This window comes from Lissotriton helveticus, chromosome 5_1 (genome assembly GCF_964261635.1).
Source record: "Lissotriton helveticus chromosome 5_1, aLisHel1.1, whole genome shotgun sequence".
Classification (NCBI taxonomy): Eukaryota; Metazoa; Chordata; class Amphibia; order Caudata; family Salamandridae; genus Lissotriton; species Lissotriton helveticus.
The window spans coordinates 2,100,067,907-2,100,081,066 of record NC_136065.1 but is presented as its reverse complement, the minus strand read 5'-3'; the positions used below and the strand labels follow the sequence as shown (position 1 = coordinate 2,100,081,066).

The 13,160-nt window shown below is 41.3% G+C and overlaps 1 protein-coding gene across 1 annotated transcript in view; it reads right to left on the bottom strand.

Annotated features, from left to right (window-relative positions):
• The window catches only part of RALGPS1 (Ral GEF with PH domain and SH3 binding motif 1), a 1,636,862-nt gene that overhangs the window by 39,553 nt on the left and 1,584,149 nt on the right, over positions 1–13,160 (bottom strand). The window contains exon 19 of the mRNA XM_078646110.1: positions 4,738–4,830. Within this exon, the coding sequence (XP_078502236.1) occupies positions 4,738–4,830 (93 nt within the window). The remainder of the gene's footprint in view (positions 1–4,737; positions 4,831–13,160) is intronic.

The following is a 13,160-nucleotide window of genomic DNA, read 5'->3' as shown; positions in this document are numbered from 1 at the left end:
TTACCCTAGGGACAGTTATGAATCTTGCATCTGAAGACAGCAGTGTTCTTTTAGGTGTATGCGAGTGAAATCGCTGTTTTAAAAATTCTGGTCCGGTTCCCTGAAGGGCTTTAAAAACAAGACACAAAGACTTAAATTGAGTACCCCTTCCTAACAGTCAGCCAGTGAAATTTTTTGATTTTGGCTGAAATTGAATCGAACTTTGGTGTGCCTGTAAGGAGTCTAGCTGCTGCATTCTGCAGAATCTGAAGCTTATTCAATGACCCTTCCTGGGTTTTAAGATACAGACTGATACAGTAGTCGAATCTGGACATTATTAATGCAGTAACAACTGTTTGTTGCACATCTTTGGGTAGTAGTGGCATCATTTTTTTGCATGATCTGAGGATTTCTCAGTTTGTCGTCTATCCAAACTCTTCACTTTCCTTATAGGAGTAGGTCAACAATCAGGGGTCCAGAAGTTGGTGTTGTTGCCAAACAACATGACTTTCGTTTTGCTGGAGTTGAGTTTCAAGCAGTTTTGTGCCATACACCTACCCACGGAGTTCATGCAGTCCTGTAGTCTTGACGCAGTTTCCTGGTTGAATGGACACCACAATTTGGGTGTCATCCGCATAGGACGTCAAGGCGAAGCCAAAGGATTCAATTAGGGGTGCCAATGAGGAACCATAAATATTAAATAGTGTTGGGCTTAATGACGACCCCAGCGGCACACCACAAGGTAGGGAAAATGATTCTGCTTCAAATTCTTCCATGGCCACCGTTTGCATTCTATTGGAAAGAAAGGATCGGAGAAGTTTCCAAGCAGTGCCCTTGACTCCTATCTCATCCAATCCGTCAATCAGCAAAGCATGATGGACCGTATCAAATGCTGCAGATAGGTCCAGCATGATCAATGCAGCCTTTCCTCCCTGCTCAAGAATGGTCCTAATCTCCTCTGTGGTTTTGAGAGGCGCACTTTCCGTACTGTGGCCCTCTAAGAAACCATACTGAGTTGGGTTAAGGGATGTTATTCAAGGTGTTAAATGGCATACAATGATATTCTATCAAATGATCTTTTTTTTGTTTTTATTATTAGGTGTGGTGAGACTAATTGCAGTGAGTGTTGGCTAGTCTTTGTGATTGACAAGGGCAAGCACTATGTGTTTTTAAAATACCCCTCACACACTATGAATCCCATAGTGTCATGCTTCATCATCGGGGTCTTCCCGTCCCTCTACGGGGCGGTGCGTGCTACGACCTGCGGACTACGCGGGAGCACTTGATTTTTATGAAAGATAGGCTATGTGTGGTGTAAGGATGGTGTGAGTGTTAGGGGGTGGAGGGAATAAGTGAGTGAGATGAAATATTTTAAAAATTCCCTGGCTAGTAGAAAACATTTTTTTATTCACTTCTCTAGCTGGGAACAGTAAAAAGGGGTTGTGGTAGGCTTAATTATTATACCCTACTCGGTCGACATGTTTCGTAAGCAGTCGCCTACTGCTTTACTCATCAGTACCTATGCTGATCCCTACTGCACTCAAGTAACTAATCTTTGTTAAGTATGCCTACTTTCCTAAAATAGACTAGCAAAAATCGGCTGGTCTATTTAAATCTAGGGCTTGAGTAGGTCCTTGTCATGCGGAAAAATTATGACCCAGTCTGGTCTATTTTTCAAAAAATCTCGTGCCCCATGAGTGTAGCATCAGAGTAGAATTCCTATGGTCATTGTCCGTTATATATAACTTTCTTATCTGCCTATGTGCCGCTCCCTGGTCTGCTACCCAATTACAGTCCTCAATATTTATTATAGGTCAGTTTAAAATACACAATCAAAAAATAAAAAGAGCAACAATACAAGCATAATGAAAAACGTGGAAGAAATAACATACAAACCATTTAATTATTATCAAATATAAAAAAAAACACACACACAAAGCACCTGTCTCTAAAAACCCTCCTGGTGTTCGGACAAAATATCGAGTCAAAAATATAAAGGTGCAGAAATATTACATTTTTAATATTTTGACACAGAATATCGTGCGCAAAAATATATTTGGCAAAAATACAAATTGAAGGTAAAAAAGATCTTTTTTTTCAAGTTTCTTTAAGTGTTTAAATAATATTCTAATTGTATATGATTTGTATTGTTTGTGTAGTTGTTGTTAATGTTTTATGTATAGTTTGTAATTTTAAGTTATATAAATTTATAATTTAATAGTAAAATTGTTATTTAGAGTATTGTAGCAAATTAGTGCGTACTCAAATTAGTGCGTTTGGAACTTCCTGTGAATAATCTCAGTGAATATCTGTGAAGAAGGAGTAAGGACTCCGAAACGCGTTGGTGAAGAGAAATCTCGGAGCGGAAAATGCCGGTTTCCTGATTAATAAAGTTACTGTTGAACTGGCTGCTGGGTGAGTGCCTCCTTAAAGCATGGACACTTTTTGGATAATATATATTTATCATGATCTTCGTTGACATATATTATTCCTTTCTTGTAGATTGTCCGCCATTACGCATTTCAACCGTTACCTGCCTTAATCAAATGACAACGCTATGCTATAAGATTGGATTTCTAAAGTGACAGGTGCTGTGATTTTCATAAATACTGACAACAGACTTGGTCTGGGATAAGCTGGTGACTCTTATTGTATAAATACTTAATAAGTGCATTACACAAGCCTTAGCCTTTTCCCAAAACTTTATAATATTTATATACATATGTTAAACATTTTATACATAATTAATCAAAATAGACATGAATTAAGGTATAATAGCATTTTTGTCTGTTAAGTCAATACTGTGCTAAAAGTGCAAAATAAATGCATAAAGTGGACCATGTGCGTGTAAATCTGCCTAAAAAACCAAGGCCTGCCAATAAAGTGCGTAAATGCATGTAGATGCTATATTATAATAATAACAGCAAATCCGCTAAAGGGTCATGGCTTTCTAATAAAGTGCATTAATACATATCAGTGCTTACATTTATACTAGCAGCAAACGAGTTTCAATTCTTCAATTCCTCAACTTGACAAATATATACCCTCGCATTTCATCAAATAGTTATGTTGTTAATAAAATTCAAATGGATGGATTCATATTCTGCGTAAACAAACAATTTTTTACAGATAGTTCTAGTCCTATCTAAAATTGTAACATATGGCAATACAAATATTCAAACATCCTAAAATGCATTGTCTGTATGAATTCTTCTACCTTTAGATACCATAAACCTTTACTATGATTATAGGTAGGTGTAGAGCTCTTCACTGGTATTAAGACCTGCAGGAATCATGGTCTCTAAGTCTAAGATGTAGCGTGTTTCCAACCTCATTAGTTTTTCTTCCTGGTTACCACCTCTCTTGTGTATGGGAACGGCATCTATTAAGAAATATTTAAAATATTTAAGATCGCTGTTATGGATTTCCCTGAAGTGTTTTTCCACCGGGTAAGCGGGATCCTGATTATTAATAGCCCCGGTATGCTGTGTATCCTTTTGTGTGACTGCAATTTTGTGCTTCCAACATACTGGAGTCCACATGTACATTCTAACATGTAAATAGCTTGATCTGTTTTACATGTAAGAAGTTTATGAATTGTTTGTGCCCTATCACTAAAAGGTGTTTGGTATGTGGTTTTGTTCATATCATATATACAGGCTTTGCAGGTATTCCTCTGCAGGTATTCCTTTCTATTGCTTACTCTTTTATGTGTAATTAAATTAGTATTTGTTGTGATGTTTTTTAATTTATTTTGTGAGTATATATATATATAAACACACACATATATACTTGCATATATGCATATATCGATATATACTTCTTATGATATTAAATGATAGAAATAGAACATTATAATATAAATTACAATTATTATTTGTAATCATAGTTTTACATTTTATATGTTGAAATAAACATACATATATACATGTTTATTCAAATTATATATAGTTATATATTTATGTATTATATTGATTAAATATATTTAATTTACATTATATTACTGTTACATGTTAATATATTAAATGTTTACTACGTTTAACTATCTTAAATAGCTATATGTTTGTATATTTTTTTCGAGATTAGTGTACAGTGTTATTTTTTGGGGTATACTTTTGTCATTTACATTATATGTTTAAGAAAAAAAAAATTGGTGCTCAATTTTTTGTCACAATATTTATTACCACGATATTTTGGGGGTTCGATAAGTTGTCAGAAAACCAGTCCTCCCTCATGCACCAAGAAGTGACACAGGATCCTTCGAATTATTGGGGCTTATTCGCCTTCTTCCATGCTCCACTTGTGCAGTGGCTAATTGCAATAATATACCTATTGCGTCCATGAGTGGCTTTAGGATATTGGACCACAGATGTGGCAACAACTCTTTTTGCTGTTTACATGCAGTTTGCAAAGGGTCCTGCTATAAGTTCACCTGTGTCCAGGCAAATAGTTTCTCTTTGCAAAGCAGCAATAGTATGCCTTATTTATTCAGCGAATGTATCTTTATTAACATAAACATTTTAAAAAGTCCTACTTTTCATGCAAATCTGGAAGCCTCATAGAAATTTTGGAACTGTGTGAATTTGCAAAGTTTTCCATAGACCTTCAAGAAAGCTGCAAAACCTTCCACTTCACCCAACCCTACCGCAACCAGTCATATGAGGGATGCATTCTTGGTCCAGCACAGCTACAAATGGCAAGAACATTATATAACATAATATATGACATGCCGGCGTTCAAAAGTAAAATATTTCTCACGTGTTTTCTTTCTGTGCCTCTGATGGACTTGGTCCCATAGAATACGAGAGTAGACCCCGACAGTGTAAGCCAGTATCTAGTCCATGAGGAGAGCTAGATGACAAATTAAAGAACATAAACATTATTAAAATAATCTGTAGTTTGGCAAATTAATTGTCCTTAAAAAACATTCATTATTCATACAGTCTTAATGCATATTGAAGGCTAGAAGTAAAGGTGCAATTGCTGGTATGAAACTAGACACACATGCCGAATTATTAAAGAACCAGAGCACACATTTTTCAGAAGATTCACAGGAGCTACTTGTGAATAGGCCTGGGCGGAAAACTACGCTACGCTCGCGTAGTTTGCGCAACTACGCGCTACACAAATTGCACATAGCACAGTGCAAAAACGTGTAGCGTAGCGGGCATTTTTTGCTTGCTCGCGGTCCTCAACATCAAGTTGGCGACCGCGAGCGAGCAAAATGACATCCCGGCGAGACTTTTTCCTCGTTCGCGATGAGCAACATCAAGTTGCCGATCTCGAGCATGGAAAATAAACCTCCTGGTGAGATTCTCAACGAGGGGAGGTCAGGTTTGTCATTGCGAGTGGTCGCTCATGCTCTCGACCGCTCGCGATGAGAAACTCCCAGTCCACGTTGAGAAAACTGCAGCTCGAGTACAAATCTACTCGAGCGCCAGAAAACGACCGCTTGCACTGTGCAAGATGCCGTTTGCAATGATTGCACAGTGCGGACAAGCATCCGGCACTGTGCAATCATTGCAAACAGCATTTCCCTACCGCACTATGCAGTTCACATAGTGCTACACGTAGAGCAACTACGCGAACTACGCCCAGGGTTACTGAACTAAACTATCTTATAAAGGTTTGTCGGGCAATGGTCACAAATGGAATACATTTGTGCCAAAGTCTATCAATCAGGATTTGTAAAGCGCGGCTGCTTCACCCGTGAGGGTCTCGAGGTGCTGTAAGAGAATTAACACTTGACTACTCTAAAGTAGTATGGTATGTTTAGAATCACGTAAGCAACGATGCATTCAGTGCTGCTTATGGTGATTCTTAAAATATCCTGACCTTCTTAGAAATGCCGGTTTTTATGTAATAGGACTTATTGGACGCACCATATTTTAATATATACCAACAAACAAAACTCTAAATGATGTAAGTCTAATTTCACGATGTGTACTAGTTAATAGACAGCCATTATGTGATGGTGGGCCACAGAATTACTGAGATACTCAAAAAGGGCTGATATAGACCCTTTCAAATTTAGGTCCTAATTACGAGTTTGGTGGTTCAATGGACAGCCAAATCCACGGTGGCTGTGCGGCTTCTTCCGCACCGGCAGTCCAACCACCATACGCTGAATTGGGCGGTCGGACCAACATGGGACTGCTGCTACCGCCAGGCATATTACCAGTTTCCAAACCACCACAGTTTTCATGGCGGTGAGCCTGCCATGAAAAGTGTGGCGTTGAGGAAACTACGGGGGCCCGACAGGGTCAGTGCCAGGAGATGCATGCAGGGGGGCACATGTTGTGTCCTCCTGTCTGCACACACCCCTAGTTCCTGCATCGCATGAACTTCACACCCATGCCACCCAGGAACACACTTTGACAGTCTAAAGGGGATGCCTTGCTTAGCATGACACCGCCGTGGGATCACCAAAGCAGGACCGCCTGACCTGGACTCCAATTGGAATCTGGCGGGCAGTCTCAGTACGGGTTTAGTGGTGTGGCAGCGGGGCAGTGGCATGGTGATCCGCTGCCATACTGGCAAACTCATAAACAGCTCATAGTCAGATGGGAGGTCAAGATTAGCCGCAGTCCCAGGGACATAATTCACACATTGTTCATTTCAGAAGCAGCACCATGAATTTGTGTCAAGGAACTGAGTTTCACCTGACTGCACAGGCCCATCAAGACTCAAACACATTTGGGATTGCCTTGTTGTTCCATTCAGATGGGACACAGACTAGTGGTTTGGGCTTCACTGCTGCTTTTGGGGTGTGGTCAAGAAAGATTTGCAAAATACTGTTATTCTTCCGTAATCCTACAAAATAAGCAAAATATATTTTTGGAAAGAAACTGCACTCGAGGGATTTTCAAGTGGATAAGAACAATTCACCCATTTCCATCCATTGCACTGGAGTTACGGTTCCAAACCATTGATGTATCTCATACCGGGACTCCATATAGTAGGGACGCTCACAACAACGCCTTTCTACACAGCAATTCGGTATGGAGTCACAAACTCATGTTAGGAGTAGATAAAAATGTACAGACTCTTAAAATGCCTTTTATACATTGTTATAAAGTTTTGCTGTTGAAAATTACATTTGGCCCATAATTCTTAAAATAATTTAGTACTGTACTACTTCCCATTGTCAAAATCATCATGTAGGAAGCACTACTATACATTTTGGTAATTATAAGGCAAGTATGGACAGCCTCCGGAATGATTTCTTTATGTAGGGTTGATAGTCCTCACGCTCAACATACAGCTATACAATTCTTACTTTTTGATTGACTTCCTGAATGACCCTGTGTTTATCCCTCAGTAAATGCAACAACTGTGAACCCACTGATGGTGATCTATGTGCCAGGGTGGTGCTTCACCAGAAGAGCACAGCGCTCTTACATACCGTGCCTGCATCCACCTATAGATGAATTTGGCTACTTTGCCTTCTCCGATAGAGACACTGCTGACCCCTGAATTAGCCCTCCTTCAATCAGTTCATTGTTCTATTCTGGACTTTATGAGACTCTCTGGAGCACCAGCTTGGGAAGAGGTCAGACCTGGGCAAAGGCACCTCATGTTGCATGGCTGGGACCAAGCCTGGTTCATCAGAGATCCACACAGAGGAACCCAGCTTTGAAGAATACAGTTTTGCTGTCCTGGAAAGTGAGGAGATGCCTGACCATGACAGTGATTACAAGACAAAGGTATCTAAATCTGGGTAGAGGAAGAAATAAGGAACTGAGCCTGTCCGGAGACCACAGGAATCTACCGGCAGCTGGTCGCAAACACACTGAAGACATCTGCTTCACTGAGTCCTAAGAACATTCTTGGAACAGAGGACTGGTCTGCATGATGCTGTACCTGCCCAGAACCCTGTCTGCTGGATAGCATGGAAGCTGCTAATATGAGTGTGTAAAAAAAGACAGAAGAACTATATTTTATTAGTAATGCACTTTTTGATCCTCTTCTTCTACTGCTGTGGGAGCTTATCTTCACCTTTGCAGTCCCTGCTGTTACCTACTGCAGTATACCCTGCTCCTCTCACAACTCCAGTCCAATCCTGGGACAGGGAGTGGGACCCAGTGTTGCTGTGTGTCATTGTTTTGACTCTGAGCTATATAATTTGTTCTTCAACTCATTGTTGTGTTCATGTGTTGTGTGGATAGGAGCACATACATATACGATCTGAGAGATAGCTCCAGTGCAATCACGCATCTCAATGTGATCAGTCTCGTAATGATGAGTAGCGGAGTCAACCCTGCTAGGGTTCATGCTCGTGACTGGCAGATCACTGCCTTTCTCATTGATGGGCGTTTTGCTCCATTTCATGCCCTGTCTGGATTTCTTTAGTTGGATCTGTGCTCTAGTGTCACTTCCCTTTGTTGTTTGCTTTATGGCACTCATCTGCCCTTGGCAGTGATGTTGTTGAATATGTGTCCTAGGTACTGCTTGCTTGTCAGGGTCTTCAGTGCCCTTTCATGGTCTCTTGTTTCTATGAAGTACCCTTGCAATTCCTTTTTTTGGGAATGAGCGACTGCACAATAGCCGCTGTACTTCTTCATGAGTGATCATCGGTCACTTCTAGAAAAAACAACATGGGGAAGCATAGCTATAGCTGAGATCCCACTAAATAAATTCTGTATTAAATGCAGATCCTGCACAGCTGATATGTGTTTGTTGACTAATGGCCTAATCCACAATCGGCATCACATTTTCAGTTTGTGTGTACATGAAAATTATATGGATCCATTCCAAAATGGCTACCACACGTTGGTTTTGAACGCTTACAGCAGCCTTGTCCCTTGTCTGCTTGTTGTTGTAGGGCTTTTAGTCTTCTATCTGCATCAATTTAATACGGCGATACATCTACACTCTGCAACATATTTTTCTGTCTGGGTGTGTGTCAAGAATCAGTACTCAGTGTATGCCTCGCATTACCCTCAAATGGCTGTTCCATTCTTTCCAGTGGGCCTGCCTGAGTTCAAAGATGGCCCTCATGGGATATCTCTTTTTTCTCAAGATCTTGCATTGTTCATCAGTCCATGACTCATATGCTTGCTTTCTGAATGGCCCGCTACCTGGGGAGGGGGAGAGGGTCTTTCCCTTTGTCGGCCAATATATCCCCCTGCTACCTTCTGTTTATGCTGTGGGTTTGTGGTCACTGGGCATGTCGCTGGATCACGACTTCCTTTCAGCACACTGTCTCTATCCTGCCACGCTTCTCCTTATACCGCCTCTTTACGGTTCTTTGGTGTTTGCGCTCTCCAGGATGGGGAACCTTTGCTTTTGCCACTTTGGTATGTATTCTGCTAGGGTACTTTATTCTACAACTTGCAACCTAACTGAGTGAAGCTTTGGCACCAGTCTGTTTACCAGTGCTTCTGTGACAAATTTTTAAAATCGGTATGAGTGATATGGGTAGGGCCAGTGACTCACAGGTTGCACCTTGGCATCATTGTCTGAAACAGCCCACAGCAGCTGGGTGTTGCCTTTTACCGAATTTTATATAGCCCAAACTTGACCTGAATCGGGTATCAGAGCGCTTTACATAGCACCAGTTGCATTACATGAAGACATATTCATTTTTGTTAGGCATGGGGAGATTAAGTGATTTGCCCAGAATCACAGGATGTTGAGCGCCAATGCTGAGACTCAAACCCAGTTCCCCAGATTCGAGGTTTACCGCCCTAGCCGTTAGGCCAACCCCTCTACCTTTGTTATCAGTTGTTAGGTAGGGCATGGAGCGAAGGTCAGTAAATATAGAGTCAGTACTAACACTAAACTACATTTTAATGTGAAAGCGCCTGCTCTAATAGATTTCTTCTTCTACTTCTAGGGGAGCTTAGCTTCATCCATGAAGCCCCAGGTCTGCACTACCATGCTGGCCAGGAAATGGTGTCCAGGGTCCTGGCTCTGGACCTGTGATGATTCTGTCTTGCAGAGACTTAGAACCCTCCTTAAACCTTCACAGAAGCCCATGCCACAGCCAGTTCCAGAACTACACAATGGTTTTTGTCTTTCAACCTAAGTGAGTGACCTGTTGGCTGTGGTTGATCACCCTGCTTCTGCTGCTTCTGGAACCATTTGAGCCATCTGTGGACATAATGGGGTCAGAGATGCTGGGGTTTAAAGGGGATGTAACACGTTGATCCTAACTACTAGTGGCACATTTGCCAGTGGAAGCCAGTAAGGGTCCAAGGGTGACCCACTACCTGAAAAGTGCGACCATAGCCAGCAATTTAATAAATAAGGGCTTCATAAGTTTAGTAATAGGTAGGGAACAACATTCCTTCCCCTGAATTATGTCACCCACCACCAACCATTGGCTCGCCAGTGGCCCTGTAAATGGTCAGTGTAGCTTTTACTTTCAAAACCCTGAGTTTAATTCCCATAAAAATATCATCTCATGAGAAGTTAGAATCCCTCTCCAATTTTTGGTTTTGATCTAAGATTTGTTTTGCAGATTCTCAGCCACTTATGCTCACCCCCCACTGAATTCTGCCTCATTGAATTCATTACCTTTTTTTCATTTCTCCTTCTTTCCCCCTTTTTTGTTTTTCTCTGTCTTGGTCTGGGTAAATGTCGGATGAGGAAAAATAATTGCTGGTCATCAAAAATGAGTGCAACCACCAGCTCAGGTTAAGCACTGGTTACAAGGCCTTAGAGCATACAATCAATGGGTTTGTGGTGCTAATAAGAGCAGGGAGTGCATGCCTTTATCCCAGCTCATACAATGCTAGAAGAACAGAGTCAAGTATTCAGAAGTGGCTACTGGAAAATGAGCCAAAGTGAAAGTGCCAGAGGGATAATTTGCAGAAAGTCTGACACAAGACAAGGTAGGGCAGATCTCTCAGTTCATATTTCATGCAGCCTGGAGGTGAAGATCTGGGGCCAGATGTAGGTAGGATTGATTTACCGATTCTTAATTACCGAATTTTACCGATTCGGTAATTAAGAATCGGTAAATCTGAGGGGTGGGTATGTAGGTATTCCAGATGTGCTGGAATACCGAATCGGAGAAAATCGGTATTTACCGATTCGGTAAATACCGATCGTAATCCCCATTCATTCCTATGGGCTTTGAAGCCCATAGGAATAATTGGGCATTACCGATCGGTATTTACCGAATCGGTAAATACCGAATTTCACAAGGGTGCAGGGGGTGTCACTTTGACACCCTCTGGCCCCCCCAAAACAGGCTCGGGTGCCATGTGGCAGGCATACATGCCCCAAGGGCAGGTCTGCCTGTCATATGGCAGAGGTGTGCATGCACACATGTGCATGCACACCGGAATCGGTATTTTACCATCAAATTGGATTTGATGGTAAAATACCGATTCGGTAAGGCTTGTGGGACTCAGAAGAGTCCCACCTACATCTCAAATTTACAGAATCGGTAAAAATACCGATTCGGTATTTTACAGAATCGGTAAATTTACCGATTCTGTAAAATAGTGCCCCTACATACCGATAACCCATTTACCGGTCGGTAACAGCCGAAATCGGCCGTTACCGGTCGGTAAATGGCCTGAAACGGCCACCTACATCTGGCCCCTGGTGCTTAATGGTACCAATCCCCACTGACAGGCTAGAGCAGATCATGGTGCTGACACCGCCGCCATGCAGTACCATACAGAGGTCGTTCAGGACCGCAGGTGAGAGCAACTTAGTCTTCCTACCAGGGCAGAAGTCTGCCTGGCATCATGCACGGTACATGACGATGCTACAAAATTACCAAGGGCCTGGTTTAGATCTTGGCAGACGGGCTCTTCCATCACAATGGTCAGGCCCTTAATAAGGGGAGAATTTAGCCTGCTAAATTCTTCCCTGCAGAGGGGAGCAATGGAAATGAATAGAAATTAGACATAACTGAGAGGTCTGAACCAAGTTTTAGAGAAATTGTATAATTAGGACCTATTTGAATAGAGTTGGATTAATTCCTGAGGGGAGAACAGACATTAAGATGGGACATAAAGAAGCTGAAACAGTATGCCAGACTTCTTTGAAAAGGGCACAGATCCAAAGGTGAGCCCAACTCAGGATTCATCCATGCCTTAAAAAAACCAAGAAAGGCAAGTGGCCGATGAGAGGAAAGTTTAGTCTTCAATGTGATCAAGAAGAGTAGGTATGGATGTGACATCTGTGTTAATAATCTGCTCTCAAATCTTGCCCACCTTCCTGTGAAAGAATAGTTCTATAACATTACAAAGTTTATCTGAGTATTAGCGAACATTTTAATATGCTTCAAATAGAAATCCAAATAAGCAGTTCTAACATCCTTTTGTAAGAGCTGTGAAGTATTGTAAACTGCTCAAGCAAAAGAAAGGAGTGTTATTTTGCATTTTAAAGACTTTGGAATTTGGCAAAGAAGAGAAGAATCAATGAGCAGGCCAAAGTTGGACTATCCTAAACTCACCAGAATAATATAATCAGAAGTTGGCTGAACAGATTCACAAAAAGACAGTGCCAGGGTTTTAGTCGGATTGCCATAGAGAATTAATAGCCAGCTGGAGCATAATGTCTTTACTAGAGACTTGCACCAATCACAAAAAGTGGAAAGACCACTACAAGAGTTGGATGTTCCATGGTAGCGCAATCCGAAAGAGTAAGAAGGATTGACTGATTCACATCAAACTTTAATGTTTTAGTAAAGGAGCATGGAGCTCAATGCATGTCTTTTATTAGGTCTGGGAATCTCTATCCATTGCAAAAGGTCCAGATGAGTGTGTATGTTGGGAAGAACAATAATCCATGTGTCTAAATGTTACACATGATAACAAACCTTGCCAACAGACACAAAAAAGGATACCTCATTGAAGGCAAAATCTAATTTGTACAGGGGTTTGCAGGCTAGAAGGTAGTGGGTGTAAAATTAGGCATAAGAAAAAAGTTCATTAAGAGTGGGACTGGGAGAAAGTTTAGTTATGCTGGTGAAATTCACTTAAGAGGATCTTGACTTCCAGAAAATGGGGAAGAATCACCTTAATGGTAACATTTGAGAAGGTTCTGGTGGTTGGTGTGCTGCCACCCCTCTTGTTTCAAGAGTAGTCTGTGCATAAAAGATGATAATCTGAAGGTTGGACTTTGAAGTGTGTCTCTGGCACCATTGTGTACCCAGGATTCAGTAAGAATCATGCAGTATTACTTCCAAGGAGTTTTCAGGCCAGCGGTGGACTTGT